The 19,932-nt window shown below is 45.8% G+C and overlaps 1 protein-coding gene and 1 long non-coding RNA gene across 7 annotated transcripts in view; one reads left to right on the top strand and one right to left on the bottom strand.

Moving 5' to 3' along the window:
• The window catches only part of drd2a (dopamine receptor D2a), a 168,998-nt gene extending 163,174 nt beyond the window's left edge, over positions 1-5,824 (top strand). For all 6 annotated transcript variants that reach the window (XM_038779360.1, XM_038779364.1, XM_038779363.1 and 3 more), the window contains exon 8: positions 4,767-5,824. In XM_038779360.1, coding sequence (XP_038635288.1) covers positions 4,767-4,963 — 197 coding nt within the window. In that variant the 3' untranslated portion in view covers positions 4,964-5,824. The remainder of the gene's footprint in view (positions 1-4,766) is intronic.
• LOC119954270 overlaps positions 1-19,932 on the bottom strand; it is a 36,410-nt gene that overhangs the window by 10,052 nt on the left and 6,426 nt on the right. The gene's annotated exons all lie outside the window — the stretch shown is intronic.

Raw genomic sequence — 19,932 nt, 5'->3', positions numbered from 1 at the left:
AAAGCCAAGTCCCTATCTATCTCCTGATGCAAATTTCTAGACCTAACCTATTTATTGAAAAATCCACTTCACTATAGCCTCTTATCACAAATGCATTTGACACCTATACCCTTTTACATCACAATTCCTCCAAACTTGTTGTCACAATTAAACTATTAACATTTCCCTGGGTTAATCAAATCATTTACACACGCAATTCCCTACAAATGTACATATTTAAAATAACGTCCATTCTCACAATTTGAGGTTTACTACTCTTAGTTTTATCCACCCTAATAAGTGCAAAGTATGTCTACAATGTCAAACCCTTTCATAATACACAGTGGTTGGCACTGTTTCTTCACAGCGCAAGAGTCCTTGGTTCGATTCCCGCTTGGAGTCTGCATGTTCTCCCCATGGCTGCGTGGGTTTCCTCCAGGTGCTCTGGTTTCCTCCACAAGTACTTAAAGACATGCTAATTAGATGAATTGAACATTCTGAATTGTCACTCAGTGTATGCCAACCGGCACCAGAGTGTGGCAATTAGGGGATTTTTCACAGCAACTTCATTGCTGTCTTATTGTAAGCCTACTTGTGACACTAATAAAGGTTATTATTTAGTCACCCCTCAACCCTCTCTATACATATCAGCTAAGTTCTACATACTGAGATTTGCATCATGAGAGCTCTCCCTGTCTCCTGGTCAATACTTATCTCTCAACCATTGTCGCTAAAACAAATTAACCAGTCATATATTTCACTGTTTGACTTACGAACAGTGGCAGCTATGTGTACCATATACAAGATGCGCTTGGTTACTTACGGAGCACCTTCCAAACCATGACCACTATCATCTAGAAGGTCATGAGCAGCAGATACCTGGGAACACCACTACCTGGAGGTTCCCCTCCAATTCTCTCACGACCCTGACTTGGAGATATACCATTGTTCTTTTACTGTGGCTAGGGCAAAATCCTGGAACTCCCTCCCTGACAGCACAGTGGGTGCACCTACAACACAAGGACCTGCAGTGGTTCAAAAGGCAATTTGGAACGACCTCCTGATGGGCAACGAGGGATGGGCAATGAATGCTGGCCCAACCACAACTACACTTCAAAAGTACTCCAATGGTCAAGAAGAATTTGCTAACATCCTGATGATGCATAAGGTCACTATTATTCAGAGGTCTTCCTTTTAGAGGCTAAGGCTAAACAATTGGTTCAGTGGGTTAACTGTCACACAGGAGATTTTGGCACTGTAACGTTCCATTACATGCCAATGATTCTGATGTGTACTGTGCACTGTGTTTATGTCCTTATTTTCTCTGCAGCCTCTCCAGTTCAATTAGACTCAGGTGGCAGCCAGATGTGATCAAATATAAATGACGTTTATTCATGACTATAAAGAGATCCCATTCATTCAGCCACATAATAAAAATTGAATGAGCAGCTTCACATTGTCTGAACAGGAAAAGGCCGCAGATATTAAATAATTTGCATTACAATTTATTCCATGCTTCTGACATGTTTAGAGATACAAAATCAATACAATTATAATATTCATCAGAAGAGAGAGAAAACTCTGAGCCTCGTCTACAGAAATATCACATAAGCAGGCTGACTCATTAGGCTAAAAAAAAGTGTTTTATACTGAAAACAGATCCCTGAATTTTAGAAAGCACTTGCTTTAAATCCGAACCAAAGTTCCTACCAACAATTACTAAGGCTCTCCGGTTAAAGATCACGGCTAAATTCAGGTCTTGCCATGTAAGACATCCCTGTCTATTTGTGTGAGAGACAGTGGTGTCGTGGATGTCACTAGACTTGTAATCCAGTGCCCCAGGCTAATGCCCTCATCGTGGGTTCAACTCCCACCAAGGCAGCTGGTGGGTTTTGAATAAATCTGGAATTGAAGGTTAGTCTCAGTAACAGTGACTGTGAAACAATCGCTGATTGTCATAAAAACCTAATTATCTCACTGAGGTCCCCCAGACTCTTAGCTGCTCATTGAAATGGCCCTAGCAAGCTACTCAAGTTGTACTGAACTGTCACAGAATTGACTGCAACAATCGGAGGTAAATAATGAATGCTGGCCCTCCCAGCAACACCCATGCCCCCTGAGAGAATGTTTAAAAATGGGGTAGCTGCATAATGAGGGTATGTGGACCAGCCATGTAAATACAGTGGTCACAAGAGCAGGTCGGAGGCTCGGCATCGTGCGGCGAGTAATTCACCTCCTGACTCCACAAAGCCTGTCCACCACCTTCAAGGCATGAGGCAGGTGTGTGATGGAATACTCTCCACTTGCCTAGATGAGTGCAGCTCCAACTATACTCAAGAAGCTCGTTATGATCCAGGACAAAGCAGTTGCTTGATTGGCACCCCTTGCACAAACACTCACTCCCTCCACCACTGGCACACATCAGAAGCCATGTGTATCATCTACAAGCTGCACTGCAGCAACTCACCAAGTTCAGCAAGGCAACACCTTCCAAACCCACAACTACTATAATCTAGAAGGACAAGGGCAGCCGATACATGGGAACACCACCACCTCGATGTTCTCCTTCAAGCCAATCACCATCCTGACTTTAAAATATATCGCTGTTCCTTCACTGTCGCTGGATCAACAACCTGGAATTCCCTCCCCTAGTGGCGCAGTAATTTTACCTGTACCACATGGACTACAATGGCTCGAGAAGGGAGCTCACCCACCATCTTCTGAAGGGCAATTAGAGATAGAATCATAACCCATTGAGTATGCAGTCCTGGGAAAGAGCACCCTACTTAAGTCCGCACCTCCACCCTATCCCCATAACCCCACCTAAGCTTTGTGGACAACTTAGTGCAATTTAGCATGGCCAATCCACCTAACCTGCACATCTTTGGACTGTGGGATGAAAACGGAGCACCCGGAGGAAACCCATGCAGACATGTGGAGAACGTGCACACTCCGCACAGACAATGACCCAAGCCAGGAATTGAACCTGGGACCGTGGAGCTGTGAAGCAACAATGCTAACCACTGTGCTACCGTGCTGCCAATATACAGGAAAACTATTGCAACTTAAAAGCTTTTTCGCCTTCCCCCCCTGCCAAACACTTTGAAACAGAAGGGATTTCTCTGGGGGTATTAATTAAGATGGGCAACAAATGCTGACCTAGCCAGCAAAGCTCTCATCCCATAGAACATAGAGAACATAGAAGAGTACAGCACAGTACAGGCCCTTCAGCCCATGATGTTGTGCCGACCATTTATTCTAATCTAAGATCAACCTGACTTACACCCTTTCAATTTACTGCTGTCCACGTGCCGGTCCAAGAGTCGCTTAATTGTCGCCAGTGACTCTGACTCCACTACCTCTGCTGGCAGTGCATTCCATGCACCCACCACTCTCTGTAATGAACCTACCTCTGACATCTCCCCTATACCTTCCTTCAATCACCTTAAAATTATGTCCCCTCCTGACAGCCGTTTCCACCCTGCGGAAAAGTCTCTGGCTATCCATTCTATCCATGCCTCTCACCATGAAATTGTTTTTTAAATGGTGATACTATTTACCTTTCCAGGTACCATATAATCAGATGTATACTGAGGTGGCACAGTCATTAGCACTGCTGCCTCATAGCTCCATGGCCCCGGATTCAATTCTGGCTTTCTTCCCATGGCTGCATGGGTTTCCTCCGGGTGCTCCGGTTTCCTCCCACTGTCCAAAGATGTGCAGGTTAGGTGGATTAGCCAAACAAAATTGCCCTTTGTGTCCAACAATATGCAGGTTAGGTGGGGTTACGGGGATAGGGCAGGGGGAGTGGGTCTAGGTGGAGTGTTATTTCAGAGGGTCGGGGCAGATTCGATGGGCTGAATGCCCTCCTTCTGCACTGTAGGAATTCTATGGTACTGAATATTATCAGTGATTGCCTGAGACAGCTAGTAGATCTATTCTCTCTTCTCCAAGTCTTTCTGATGTGTGCTCCCCTTTTTAATTGTCCGCACGATCCGTGATTCTTCAGCTTACCCAAAAGGATTCTTCTTTTCCTCCCTCTTGATCTATCCATCCTTCTAACAACTCTTTCAGTTACCTGTCCTTGTGTGTGCTCGATCTGATTGATTGAAATGTATAGCATTATACAGGGTATTTCTCAAATCCTTTTAAAATTTAATAACTTTGGGTGCATTTGGCATCATACGAGGGAGAAGCATCTTTAGGAAAAGATGGAGAGGTTTAAAGGTAAAATTCTAGAGCTTCAAACCAAGATGCTATAGGTATTGCTGAGGGCAATCAGGTGAAGGAAACTGGGGATGCACAAGAGGATAGAATCAGCGCAACAAAGAGCTCCCAGTAGGCTGCGGCGCTGGTGTCAGTTACAGAGTTAGCGGGGGGTGAGGCATTGGATGAATTTGAACACAAGAATGAAAACTCTGGACGGATTATTCCGATCCTGCACACAGCGGGATCGGGAATCCTTGCCCAAAGTCAATGGACTTTTGGCTTCTCCAGATTTTCAGTCTCGCCTGGGGTAAGAATCCCGGCCATTGTATCTGAGTCATCGGTAGACCAGGAAACAATGCAAGTCAGGGAAACACGGTGATGATGGCTAAACAGAACTTGGTGCACCTCAGAAAATAGGGCATTAGAATTTTGGCTGAGCTCAAGAATGCAAGACCAACAAGGAGGGCAAGAGAATTGTTGAGTGTAGTGAAAGTTTCCTCTTAATGTGCCACCAGATTTTAAATGTATTTTGCCATCAATGTTAAATACTAATCTCAGCTTCTCTTTTTCTTTTACAGGTGTCTTTGTTATATGTTGGTTGCCATTCTTCATCACTCATATCCTCAATATGCACTGCACAAAATGCTTGATCTCGCCAGAAATGTACAGTGCTGTCACCTGGCTGGGATATGTCAATAGTGCTGTGAACCCAATCATTTACACGACCTTCAACGTGGAGTTCCGAAAAGCTTTTATCAAAATCCTCCACTGCTGAAGAATGTGCCCAAAGGATGTAATTGTGCCACATTTCGAAGCTCCACCCTGAAAGTGTACAGAGATAGCTTCTCTCAGCAATGACACACTCTGCATGCTCTTCTTTATCAAAGAACTGCATCTAACACATGTGTCATTATGGATTGGAAAAAGAATGGCGAAGAATGAAACTCAATCACTGAGGACACTAAGGGGCTTTGTGCCTCTTTGCTGTTGATGCCACCTGTCCTTCCAGCACTGAGAGTCAATAGCGTGATGTAAAATAAGTCCATCCTCATGGCTCGACATTTCCATGTAACTACTACTCCATGACTGCCAAAAATTGGTTTAGGATCAGTGAACTTGTGGACCGATGGACCAGTCAGATTTGGGTTAGTACCTGGAAAGCAAAAGCAATTCTCACCAGTAAACAACAGGCTTGGACACCTTTCTCTCTTCACTTCAGAACATTAACTTGGAGAATCAAAATCCTCCACCCAGCAACATGCCAACAAGAGATAGCATCCCAATATAACAGGATGTAAAGAGCTTATATTATACTTTGAATGTAATTACTGAAATTAGTATTGGAAACTTTTGTTATTTGAATTATTATGGACTGGTTGTCTGGGGCAGTTTTTTCAAGTAACAGATTTGACATCATGAATTAATGTTCGCTTAGGCCAACCACAGCGAAGATTGCCCAGTGTTTGTTTTAATCTCACTCAGAGATGATGTATTGAAGATAGGACTCGCTCTCAGCCAAACTGAATTATGATCAAACCCCAGCCAATCAAGAATGTAAATTTCAACATACCCCTTTTCACATGTGTAGAATAAAGAGGAGTCAGGAGTGTGATAAACTCTATTAGTTTGATATCAACGGTTGGTCCATGACAATGTGTTGCAGTATTCCTCCTCTAGTAAGGGGAAATATCATTGAGGATTCCCACTGCTGATCCAAGGATCTTTCCTGTAAACAGAAGTGGTGCTAGTGTCAGTTGAGGTCATGAAACCCTTCAAGACCTGTTCACCCTCATGCCCAGTTGCCCATTCAATAATGGATTGAACACCTTCAGGGCAGACTGCAGCAGTTCAAGAAGGGCAGCACGGTAGCATAGTGGTTAGCACAATTGTTTCACAGCTTCAGGGTCCCAGGTTCGATTCCCAGCTTGGGTCACTGTCTGTGTGGAGTCTACACGTTCTCGCTGTGTCTGTGTGGGTTTCCCTCGGGCGTACTGGCTTCCGCCCACACCCAAAGATGTGCAGGTTAGGTGGATTGGCCATGCTAAATTGCCCTTAGTGTCCTAAAAGGTTAATTGGGGTTACTGGGTTAAGGTGGTGGGGTGGAGGAGGTGCTTGAGTGGAGTGCTCTTTCCAAGGGCCAGTGCAGACGCGATGGGCCAAATGGCCTCCTTTTGCACTGTAAATTCTATGATTCTATAAGAAGATAGCTCTCAGCACCCAATGCTCAAGGAGCTGGGTAAGAGATGTCAGTCTTGCCAGTGGTGCTCACATCTCAAGAATGAATCTCTTTTAAAACACTTGAGTAAGGTACGAAAGATTCTGCAACTCCTCCCTGGCAAGATTCAACAGAAATGTGGGGAAAATATTCAGAAAGATACAAAAATGCCAAAACCGCAGTTTGAGGAAGTCAGAAGCAACATTGACAGATTAAGATAATATGATGCAATGAATTAATTCTCTGGAATCATATTTCAATTAATCTATACCGTTTCATTGGGAAATGGGGATATTGTATAGTACTTCAGAGATTTTAATGACAATGTGTGGTACTTCCTTAATGCTTGATTCAGATTCAGAAAAGGGCAATGGTACTTTGTGATTTCTGTAAAAGGACATTAATGAAATCAATGGTAGCTTGTAAGGATTTTGTAGCAATTTCATGTCATCAAAGTTATCAGCTGGAACTATATGAGTAGCACCACCTTACAACACCTCCACTTGCATTAAGATTGGGGAAAATAGGGATAATATTGATGACTATTAATGTTCACATCAGGATTTTATAGTTGAGTGTCTGATCATCAAGAACAGCTCTAGAATAAGGGCCAGAATTCTCCGGCCTTGGGATTTTCTTTCCCCGCTGGCAGCGCACCCTCGCCCGCAGGTTTCCCGGGAGCATGTGGTGGCTTCAGTGGGAAATCCCATTGACAAGAGGGAGGAAGAGGGAATCCTGCTGCCAACGAACGGCGTGCCGCCGAGAAACACGGGGCAGGGGGTTCGAAAAATCCCGCCCAAGGTAAGATACTTCAGACCAGAAGTCTAAATTCTAGATCTGGACATCTGTCCCTCAAAGCCTGGGAAATTCAGTCTTTGTGCCTAAATTTCTTACCTTCCAGTTTATCTGTTTAATGCTTTTTGGAGCCTCCATGCTTGGTCCTGCTGTCCATATCAGACCACCGGGGGCTGTAAGGTATCCACGCCTCAAGATATAATTAATGGGAACATTGATATAAACATTATTGTGGTGAAACTGGTTTATATCAGCGGTGCAAATAGGGCTCAGAGTAAAGCGGCAGTTTATTTTCCAACCTGCTAGTTTTTATTTCCCATTAAGGTGGAAAGTATTGTGAAGATTTTTAATCTCAACCTAGTGAGACTAGGAAACGAGCCTCCGAAATGGTGAATCGTTCACCTGTGGTCTTCATGGAAAGAGATCACAAGCGATGAAAAAACGGCTACCAGTTCAATACAGCTCTATTTCTGACTTAGGCCAATTGCGCTCCTCACCACGTGGCTCACCTATAAATCCCACCTATTTTGCTAATAGAGACAAACAAAACTTTGATACAATAGACAAGAGCGCAGTCAAAAATTCTGCCCATTCTAAATTCTAATATCTTAGTTTGTGGACAGTTAAAATTAGCTTCCTCAACAGGTGAAAGCAAAGTATTTGAGCAACATCAAGGTGGAAAATAAGGAGAACAGCCAGCCTGCAAAGATGATCACAATTTTTCAAAATTCAAGTTGTTTGCGCTGGACAAGCAATTTCTCACAGGATTCCTCTCGGTTCAGAATGTGTTCTCCCATCCAACCACATGAAGGAGAAGGCTTGGATGAGGAAGCCTCATCAAGTCACCAAAGCTTTGAAGATTCCATGGGGTACCTGGAATTGACCAACACATATCAAATACCTCCCAAGATTGTCAAGGAGAAAATTCAATTGCAACAATGAAGGTGCATAACGTAAAGCAGGGACTTGATTGGCCAAAGTACACTGTGACCAAACATTTCAAACTTTTCGATAAGAAAGACAGTATTTTCCACAGAGTCCAATTGCGTGGTAAAGATGATGAAGTGATTTCCAATATTTAACTATAGTGTAAACATTTAACAAAAGCATTGTTCACACTGTTACTTTTTTTGCAAAGTCATGAAAGCACATAAAAATATTCTGCTCAACTTGAACTATATAAATTATTCTCTGTCACTGACATTTTGCAATAGTCCTTTTCTATGCAACTGTCATCCAAAGGAACTAATTGATCATTGTACTTGTCCTTCGTAGAGAAGCCAATTTTGTCTAGATCAGCTGAAATCAACTTTAACTGAAATTCAGAGGCCTGCTGCATACATTGCAACATGCAGTATCAGTGTGTGATGCTTCCTCATGCAATGGTAAATTCTGCACATCATTAAAAAAGATGACCTGAATAACAATAATTTTAGTTTATTGGCCTTCTGAAGAGTTGGACTTAGCATGATCCATAATACCATGACAATACACCATGCAGCATGATTGAAGTTAATTGGATCCACCACCACAGAATAGATGTACTTAGTGCCTCATACAGACTATTTATCACATTCCCAAATCTGTTTAGGAAGGTGTGATTCAGCATTAATTACACCCAAAGAAGTCTCAATGTCTGCACTGCTATTTTATGCATCGCCACAAGCAGTAGAAAAATACTATTGACGATCCTAATCCCAACCACACGCTTCAATTTGTTTTAAAAAACCCAAGGCCTTCAGGTTCTATTGTCACTGGATTTTCCATAAAAGGGGACTAGTTGCACTGGCATTCTGGAACCCTGCATCATCCAGCAAGATGGGCATAAACATGAATGAGGAGATGGTTGCCCAAGCTAATGCTCTGGGGTCACGGGTTCCAATGTCACTGTGGTAGCTGGTGGAATTTAAATTCAATTTTTTAAAAATCTGGAATGGAAAGCTAGTCTCAGTAATGGTGACCATGAAACTAGAATCGATTGTTGTAAAAAAAAAATTTAGTTCACTCATGGCCTGGGTGACACAATGGTTGTCACTGTTGCCTACGGCGTTGAGGACCAGTGTTCGATCCCGGCCCTGGTCACTGTCCGTGTAAAGTTTGCACAATGTTCCCATGTCTGTGTGGGTCTCACATCCACAACCCAAAGATGTGCAGGGTAGGGCAAATTGGCCACGCTCCCTTAATTGGAAAAAAATAATTGGGTATTCTAAATTTTTTTTAAATTTCACTTGTGCCCTCTAGGGGAGGAAATCTGCCATCCTTACCTTGTCTGATCTACATGTGACTCCAGACCCACAGTAACGTGGTTGACTCTTACTCCCTCTGAAATTGCCTGGCAAGCCATTCAGTTCAAGGGCAGTTAGGAATGGGCAACAAACGTTGGCCCAGCCAGCGATGCCCACATCCCACAAAACAAAACATCAGGCTGAGGTAAGAATAAATAAGAAGCCCTTTGTTTTGCATCCAATTTTGTTTTTATTTCAATCTTGCAGCACAATCCAGGTGATCTGATGTCTTCAATGACAGAAAATGGGTGACAATATGACTTTCTTGTAAATATTGGTGAGATTTTCTCTGGTAACAGGCATATCTCAATTGGAAGAAATCTCAGGTGCATGGCCCAGGATCAAAATTTGCTCTCACCTGAAATTCACACTGGGTTCCTCGAAAATGTCCGTCCAGGTTTGCCCAGCAGCAGAGGAAGAATTGGGCATTAAGTGTGTTGCTGCACTCAGTCACAGAGTTTGGCTATGGCAGGTTTCCAAGCAAGGTAGGAGTTCACTTAGTGAGGAAATAATCAGCTCTTTTCTTAATTAAATGTTCTCCAAGCATACCTTTGAAATGAATCAATTTATAAATACTTTACAGAATCCAGTTTGCAAAGCACAGTACTGACATCCGAAGGCCAGTTCTACCGCCTAGTGTCAGTGGAAACAGTTTAGCAACAGATCTCGTTCGAATGCTGCTGAATGCAGTTGGTCAATGAGGCGAGTTGGGAGGGGATGAAGAAAAGTTGCCAGCAGCGAGATAAATCCTGGACTTTGTTTTCCGCAGATATTTTCCGCAAAATTGACCCAATATCAATACTTACGAAGCGTGGGCGTGATTCTCCACTGCCCACGACGGGTCGGAGAATAGCGGGAGGGCCTTCCCGACATTTTTCCCGACCTCCCGCTATTCTCCCCCCCCCCCCCCCCCCCCCCCACGGCCGCCCCACGACACGAATCGCTGCTTGCCGTTTTTTACGGCGAACAGCGATTCTCCCCTGGCCGATGGGCCGAGTTTCCAGGCCTTTACGGCCGTTTTCACGAACGGAAACACACCTGCTCTCACCGTTCGTGAAGACAGCCGCAAAGTGCCGTCCCGGACAACCATGGCACCGACTGGCACGGGCCCGCGATCAGTGGGCACCGATCGTGGGCAGCGGGTCCGATACCCACGCACTCTTTGTTCCTCCGCCGCCCCACAGGATCAGTCCGCGGGGCGGCTGAGGGGCATGGCGGCCCGCGCATGCGCGGGTTTGACGCATATGCGCGGTGAAGTCATCCGCGCATGCGCGGGTTGGAGCTGTCCAACCCGCGCATGCGCGGCTGATGTCATCGTACACGTCAGCCGCCGTGACGCTTGGCGCGCGGGCTTAGCGACCGTCGCTAAGCCCGCGATCCCGTTCTTCACGGGGCCGCGCTGCTAGCCCCGACCGGGGGGGAGAATCGGGTCCCGGGAGGGGGCGCGGAGGCTGCCGTGAAACATGGCCAGTTTCACGGCAGCCTTTATGACTCTCCGCATTTGCGGAGAATCGCGCCCCATGTCTTTCTCAAGCGCATCCATGTACAGAAACACAATAGGAGACAAGTGAAGGGGTAACATGTGGGTCTTTTAAACAGCCTACAATGCTGGAATGCCAATATTAACTGCTATTTGCACTCCTGATTTCAGGGGCTCCAACGCACATTTATTTTTGACAAAATCTACCCATCAGCCGCATCAATCCAGCCCACAAAGCTTACTCGCTGGATTGTCCTGTGTCTATTTGAATATCACAGGACCCTGGAGCTGTGAAGCAATTGTGCTAACCACTATGCTACCGTGCTGCCCCGCCTGACAAGGTCACTCCTTGTTGGTCAACCAAGGAGCAGGATTCATGGGGCTGGATTCTCTGAGCCTCTGCGCCGAGATCGTGTTCGGCCGAGAATGGCCGTTTACCCGGATGATGTTGAAATGAAAATCCCAAGAGTTGAATTCCGAGTGTCTCACTTATGGAGGAACTAACGTAGATGGCTAATGAGACCAAATTAACCCAAGACTACGAATATAGAAAATGGAAACCAGTTTTGAATCCCTTTACTGAAATGTCATTCTTCTGGCAACATAAGCCTGCAAATTTATATTACCTTAGTCTCATTTCCACTCTCAGAGAGCTACCTTTTAAAGTCCCCTTCATACTGGCTTTGTCTATATGTATATCAGCATAAATACAATTTTAAAAATATTCAAAGGCAAAGGGCCTTCTGTATATACATTTTACTGTTATGGGACATTCAGTCGATTTAAAGCCAATGATCTACTCTTGAAATGTAGTCACTATTGGAAAGTAGCAAACACAGCTGCCAATTTGCACACAGCAAACGCACACAAACAGTATTGAGGCAATGACGAGATAATCTGTTCTTGTGACATTGATTGAGGAATAAATATTGGCCAGGACACCTGGATAATTCCCCTGGCTATTCTTCCAAGCATTGTCATGGGATCTTTTACTTAAGAGGACAATAAGGACCTCAATTTAACATCGAATCGAAGGACAGTATCTCTGATAGTGCAAAACTCCCTCAGCACTGTATCAGCCATTAGCTTTGTACTCAAATCTTGGATTGATACTTGAACCCACAAACTTTTGCCTTAGTGGCTTCCAAACCATGAGCTCTACCACCTAGAAGAAGGGAAGCTGATGCATGGGAACACCACCAGAGCACCGTCCTGCCTTGGGACTATGTCGCCATTCCTTCACTGTCACTGGGTCAAAATCCATGAACACCCTTCCTAACAGCACTGTGGGTGTACCTACACCACATGGATTGCAGCTGTCCAGAAAGGAGGCCCACCACCACCTTCTCAAGAGTAATTGGACATTGGAAATAAATGCTGGCCCAGCCAATGACACCGACATCCTTTGAATGACTATAATAAAAAGATACCCTGGAGCCATGGCTAAGACGGCTGATTTGAGGAGCCAATATTTGTGTATAGTAGGGATGGGCTTCCCCATCACATTTTCACCTGATGGTCAAGCGCAGCTCCCAGCTCTAACCACAATGCTCCATTCGACTCATAGACTGAACCACCCATGTAATGCTCGGTGGTGCCCTTTGCAGCCGGACATGTTATGCAATAGGACTGGGAGAAAAATGTGGGCGGCACAGTAGCACAGTGGTTAGCACTGTTGCTTCACAGCACCAGTGCCCCAGGTTCAATTCCTGCTTGGGTCACTGCCTGTGCAAAGTCTGCACGTTCTCCCCGTGTCTGCGTGGGTTTCCTCCGGGTGCTCCGGTTTCCTCCCACACGTCCCAAAAGACGTGCCTGTTAGGTGAATTGGACATTCTGAATTCTCCCTCCGTGTACCCGAACAGGCGCCAGAGTATGGCGACTAGGGGCTTTTCACAGTAACTTCATTGCAGTGTTAATGTAAGCCTACGTGTGACAATAATAAAGATTTTTTTTAAATGAACAAGATTTTGCTCATGCATCCATTTTGAAGAACTGATCCTCACAAATAAAATATTTAATTTTGTGATACAGTATTGCACTCTTCTCTGAACGATTAACACTGAAATATAAATGACACATGCACCCAGTTGCTCTTTTTAATGTGGATTTCACATCTGGCTGAGCAGACATTCATCAGATCCTCCAGCGTGCAGTGTAATTAGAATGTATTCAGCTCACTGTATAAATTTTGCAAAAGTATTCAAATTAAAACATTAGTCGGAACAGCCAGAGAGATTTTGACTTGAAACACAACTTGAAAAGACTGAAAGCTTTTTTATTGCCTTCACTTAAGTCAGATGTTTGCTGCTGTTTATTTCTCCTGAAACAATTGTGTGCAGAAACAAAATGTTTTCCTGAATATCCTGACACAATAATCCCTGCCGGCATTGCAGGAATGGTTCTACTGAGGCTGTTGAGCTCCTTGAGCTTGCTTCACATTCAACTAAGTGATGGTGGATCTATATCTGAACTCCATTTACCTGCCTTATCCCCTAATACTCTTACTCAATGAAAATCTATCAATCTCAGCATTGCATTATTTAACTGACTTAACAGTTTCTTCGGGAACAGTTTCAGATTCCCATTGCCCTTTATGTTTGGAAGTGTTTCCTGACACCACCCCTTGAATGGCCTAACTCAAATGTTATGGACCGGCCGCTTGATCTGCACAGCTATCGCCCGCTCCACCCCACCAAGAAAATCATTTTCTTTCATTCAGTGGATGTGGGCATCGCTGGCTGGATCAACATTCATTGTCGATCCTGAATGGCCTTTGAACTGAGTGGCATGCTGTGGTAAACCACTGTTACACCTGTATTAGGTGATGTAAGGTAGGACCTGTACTACAGGTTCACCGGTAGCCCCTGCCTGCTATAACTATGCGTGACCTCTATTCGGCAGCCATTTTGCCAGCTGCTGTGGGAGGCCACACATCTTACTGCAATAAAGCCACAGTTGTATCCAACCTTAGTCTTTGTACAATTGATCGTGCATCACATGCTGGGCCATTTTGGAGGGCATTTTAATGGTTCATCGCATTGCTGAGGTTCTAGAGTCTCAGGGGCTGGTTTAGCTCACTGGGCTAAATTGCTGGCTTTTAAAGCAGACCAAGCAGGCCAGCAGCACGGTTTGATTCCCATACCAGCCTCCCTGGACAGGCGCCAGAATGTGGCGATTAGGGCTTTTCACAGTAACTCCATTGAAGCCTACTTGTGGCAATAAGCGATTTTCATTTCATCTTTTCATTTCATGCAGGCCGGACCGGATGAGGACGGCAGATTTCCTTCCCTCAAAGCCAGTAGTGAGCTTGGTGGTTTTTTACAACAACCATTAAACACTTCATGCCCGATTTTTATTGGACTCAAACATTCACCATCTGCCATGGTAGGATTCAAAGGTGAGTCCCCAGAGATTTACCCTGGTCTCGAGAATATTGGCCCAATGACGTTATCACTGTACCACCTTTATCTACCCTATCAAATCATTGGGCTGGGTTCTCTGGCTTCCCAGCCGCGTGTTTCTCGGTAGCAGGAGGCAGAATGCAGTTCACTGGCAGTGGGATTCTCTGTTCCCGCCCACTGTCAGTGGGAATTCCCACTGAAGTCACCACGCCTCCGGGAAACCCAGGAAGCACGGGTGTGCTGCCATCAGGACCAGAGGTTCCCATCCCAGTGAATAGCCGGAGATCTCCGGCCATCACCTTAAGCACCTCAGTTAGGGCATCTTTAATTTCCTTTACCCAATTAAACACAAATCTATTCTAGTCCTCAAAATATAACCCTCCTGGCTCCAGTATCATTCTGGAGAATCTGCACTGCAACCCCTCCAGGGCCAATATATCCTTCCTGAGGTACAGCAAAGTCCTCTACATAACATAGCTTTGTATAACGGTAACATTGATTCCATGCTGGGACTCTTGGGCAACGTAATTTTTTAGATTCACTTTGCCGCTCACCAAGGTTGAACAGCTCGGGCAGCAATGCAACAACAACCTTGTGTGTGCTTGTTGTCCTACTCCAGTTCATTGGGAGTGACAATTCCAAGTCTGTACCCACTGACTGTTCATTGTGTGCAGCCATCAGGCAAGAATGAATTGCTGGCCTGCCTGGTCACTCGAGCCTGGCCCTCAGTTAGGGAGAACAGTGCCATACATTCCGAGCGGCAACCATTGCAGTTTGGTACCCTCTTGCATTGCTGGCTCTGGAGGAACAGCTGAACGTGCCCTTTGCTCCTGTAAGGGCAGGGGCAGTGCATTGCTTTACCCAAGTCAGATAAGGCAAAGGAGAGGCATTGAGCAAGGAGTGAAGTTCCTGGAACAAGGATAGCATCATCATTTAGCCCATCACTACACTAATCTGTGTAGTGATGCGACATCAGCCAGCCTCCACTGTTACCTGATCATCAGTCCTGCAATTAAGTTGAGGTATTCAGCACATATCCAGCCCCTTTGAAAGGGAGGAAAATTTGCAAGGAAAGAATTTCAAGTCATTATATTGTCCTCATCATCGACCACTAAAGCAGGAGAATTGTTTGGGATTTTCTTCTGCCCAAAACTAAGGTTTGAGGCCTTTAGATGACCAAATTGAAACCTGGGCAAACAGCTGCATTTAGCTGACGTTTAAAAATAGATTTTATGTAAAACGATCATGGTCACACAGCTTCTAGGTTTGTTAGAGAATACTTTCAGACTGCACAAAATATGTGAGGCTGGAAACTGGTAAGACTTTAAAGGAATAATGTTCACATTTTAAAGTTTTACCAAACATACTCGCTGCTAAAAACCACTCATCAAATTAAAAAACCACATCAAATATATCGTAATACTTGTATACATTGCAACAGTGGTGCCTCTCCATCTGTATAGTTTGTCAAAGATTTTCCCATGAATGCGACACTGCTTTAACCATTCCTGTAACAAGTTGTTAAAATGAGCAATTTAGTTGAATGATTAAACAGCCTCCCTCTCTACTGAAAAGCGTTTGACAAATATTTATCTTTAATGAAGACTGTGATACAATGAGAACTCCCAGGTCACTAGAATTATGTTGGGGTAGATTTTGACTGTGTGCAATAGCTTTTTTTAAAAAAGCGATTGAGAGTTGGCAGCCCTGTTTTGCATCTTTCCTGATAATTATTCCCATTTGGGAGAATGGAAAACAGGCTATTGACACGCCATCATCACCCAATCTACACTGTGGCACAAAGCCAGAATCTACCTTGTTGCACTGCTTGTACAGAACATCACTATGGCAGACACCCAGTTTATGTGACAGTTGCCTCTTTAAAAGTTCACATTCATAACGCTGCAGATGGGAATATTTATTTAAACCTAAATGCATTTTTCCAGAAACGCCCGGGACCGGTGAAAATCCCGCCCCCGCCGTGGCCGGAATTCTCCGCCACCCGGGAATTGGCGGGGGCGGGAATCGCGCCACGCCGATCGGCATGCCCTCCGCACCGATCGGCGAGCCCCCTGCGGCGATTCTCCGGCACACGATGGGCCGAAGTCCCGCCACTGAGAGGCCTCTCCCACCGCTGTGGTTTCAACCACCTCTGGTGGCGGCGGGATTGGCAGTGCGAGCCTGCCCCCGGGGTCCTGGCGGGGGTGCGGGGTGATTGGACCCCGGGAGGGGGGGGGTGCCCCCACGGCGGCGTGGTCCGCGATCGGGGCCCACTGATCGGTGGGCGGGCCAGTGCCGTGGGGGCACTCTTTTTCTTCTGCCGCCGCCACGGCCTCCACCATGGCGGAAGCGGAAGAGAATCCCCCAGCGCGCAAGCACCGGTGGTGACGTCAGCGGCAGCTGACGCACTGGCGCATGCGCGAACCGGCGAAGGCCTTTCGGCCAGCCCCGGCACCGGCCGGCGGGCGTCAAAGGCCGTTGGCGCCAGTTTTGGTGGCAGTCAGCGTGGCACCAACCACTCCGTCGCGGGCCTAGCCCCCAAAGGTGAGGAGAATTCCCCGACGCCGGAGTGGTTGGCGCCACTCCGCAACGCCAGGACCCCCCCCCGCCCCCGCCGGGTCGGGGAGAATCCCGGCCGTGGTTTGATTCTGTTGACAGATTCTGGCCATGCTATCTTAATCCATCTTAACCACCTGAGGAAGGAGCAGCGCTCCGAAAGCTATTGATTCGAAACAAACCTGTTGGACTTTAACCTGGTGTTGGAAGACTTCTTTCTGTGCTCACCCCAGTCCAGCGCCGGCGTCTCCACATCATAAATCAACATGTAGGTTGAGGCCTGCATTAAAATAACAACAGAGACCGATGGAACTGCGTGGGTGGGGGGGACCTAAACTATCAGGCAGAGGAAAATGGCCCTCCGTCCCTTATTTTAATGCCAGCCTCTGTCCACAATCAATAAAGCTTCCTGTAGGTCTAAACCATAGGAATTCTGTGCCCCTACACCTGGGCTTGGATCCAATCAGTTATTTTCTATCCTGAAGGGACTAAGAAACACAGCTGGGTTCATCATTTTTCTAGACAACTGCCGCAGCCAAATGGCAAAAAGCAAGACATGTATCAACTGAATTAATTTCTTGATAGTCACCCCTTCAAATAGTGGAGCACAAAATTCTCATGAAGCCAATAAACTGAGGTCAGGACAAGGATGTTTTCCAACATGGTACCTGGAGGATTACCAACAGAATATGAAATTGTAACTGGCGATTCCTGCTGTCGGTAGGTTTGATAAAGTCTGTGTTGTCTTTAGCAGGATAATTGTAATTCTTTATCAACTATTTGCAAAGATATTGGGCAGCATTCTCTGTCCCGCCAGCCTGTTTTCCGGCGTGCCCCCCCCCCCCCGGACAGTGGGATTCTCCGTTCCTGCAACTGGACAATGGGGTTTCCCATTGTGGAGCCACCCCATGCCGAGGTGTGGGTGCACTGCGAGGAGGGGTGGAGAATGCAGCCAATGGAGAACCCCACTGATTGGCTGGGATTTCACCACCCCGCACCCCTAGAGCAGCATGTTTTTTGATGGCGAATGCGGCAAGCTACTGGCCGTTGGCAGGATCATCCGTTCTGTCGAAGACTATGGGCTCCTGCGTGGCTCGATTGCCCTCCTGCCAGGGAACCTGCTGCAAGGGGGTGACTTCAGCAGCACTGAAAAATCTCGCCCATAGTAAAGGGGACATGCACAGAGCTGTCTCCACGCTCGGTCCGCACGCGGTTCTGCCCAATACCACACTGTCCCCTAGGTGGGGCGACATGTGCTCACTTACATCACTGTGTGAGCAGTACTGTACTCAGACCCACATTAACTCTGCATGTGCCAGACCCTTATACTATAATACCACTCCCAGGGACCAACACAGTCAATCACAGAATGTCTGGTATCCAATCTCCAATCTTCTCAAAATATGTGCTGTCTTATTTCAGTTCCCTTGCTAGATTGGAGCGGTTGGGGCTGGCGAATAGAAGGTTGAGATAAGATTTGACAGAAGTATTTAAAGTCATGCGGGGCTTGAACAGAGTAGATAATGAGAAACTGTTCCCACTATGGAAAGATCAAGAACAAGAGGGCAGCTTTAATGTCACTGGCAAGAAGGACAGAGACGTGGGCAGCACGGTAGCATGGTGGTTAGCATAAATGCTTCACAGCTCCAGGGTCCCAGGTTCGATTCCCGGCTGTGTCACTGTCTGTGCGGAGTCTGCACGTCCTCCCCGTGTGTGCGTGGGTTTCCTCCGGGTGCTCCGGTTTCCTCCCACAGTCCAAAGATGTGCGGGTTAGGTGGATTGGCCATGCTAAATTGCCCGTAGTGTCCTAATAAAGTAAGGTTAAGGGGGGGGTTATTGGGTTACGGGTATAGGGTGGTTACGTGGGTTTGAGTAGGGTGATCATGGCTCGGCACAACATCGAGGGCCGAAGGGCCTGTTCTGTGCTGTACTGTTCTATATTCTATATCTATATAAAGAGAAACCTTTCACGCAGTGAATGCTTAGGTTCTAGATGCACTGGCCCAGAGTGTGACGGAGTCACGTCCAATCGAGGCAGTCAACTGTGAGAGAATTGGGTTATTATCTGAAAAGGAGGAATGTGCAGGGTTACGGGGCAATGGTGGGGGAATGACACCTGGTGCGTTGCCCATTTGGAGAGTCAGGTCAGACACGATTAGCCTCCTTCTGTACTGTAACGCATCTGCGATTTAACTAATGTTGTTCCTTGCGTTTTGGCAATGCAATGGGCCCTGAGGTGTAATGTGCCATGCAGAACATCCAAATAAAGTTCCAAAGTCTTATCCATTTGGTGTTCAACTTCATGATCAAAAAACAATTCAAATGCTCAGTACTGGAGTGCAGTAGTTATTTCATGCTATTGCCTTTGAGAGGATACCTACCATCGCAAGGATTAAGAAGTTATGAGAAAAAGGCAACCACACGTCATCACATTAATATTTTCAAGATTATCGGGGAGTAGCAAACTCGATTCAGGGAAATTGCTTCATTATTTTCTTTAGTTAAGGGTTCAACAGTAGGAGGAATAAATTAAAAGTGAGGGAGTTAGGAATAAGAATGGGATCAAGCAAAACTTTCGCAACACACCCAAGTGTAATAAAGAGAGATGCCTGAGTGTTTCGAAACAGCGATGACTGTAGGTAATTTGTGGGTGTTCCTGGTAGAACAGTGTGACAAGTGCTAAGTTACCTAAAATGAAAAGTCAAGAAAATTAGCAGTCTCAGTGTTAGTCACAGGATGTAAGAGAGAGTTTTATATTTGGTGGCGTGAACAATGAGAAGTTTGCAATCTGTAATTTTAGATGAAGGATTGTGCCATTATTGGGAAATGTTTAGCTATGTGAAGTGATAGCATTTCATCATTTTTTTAAATCTCCCCCCCTCCGAAGATGGGCTGGATTCTCCCTTCCCGATGCCAATTTCATAACCACCGATTGGGCAGAGAGCCCTTTTTACGACCAAATAAAATGAAAATCGCTTATTGTCACAAGTAGGCTTCAACTGAAGTTACTGT

This window comes from Scyliorhinus canicula, chromosome 19, assembly GCF_902713615.1.
Source record: "Scyliorhinus canicula chromosome 19, sScyCan1.1, whole genome shotgun sequence".
Taxonomy (NCBI): Eukaryota; Metazoa; Chordata; class Chondrichthyes; order Carcharhiniformes; family Scyliorhinidae; genus Scyliorhinus; species Scyliorhinus canicula.
This window is presented reverse-complemented; position numbering and strand designations above follow the sequence as displayed.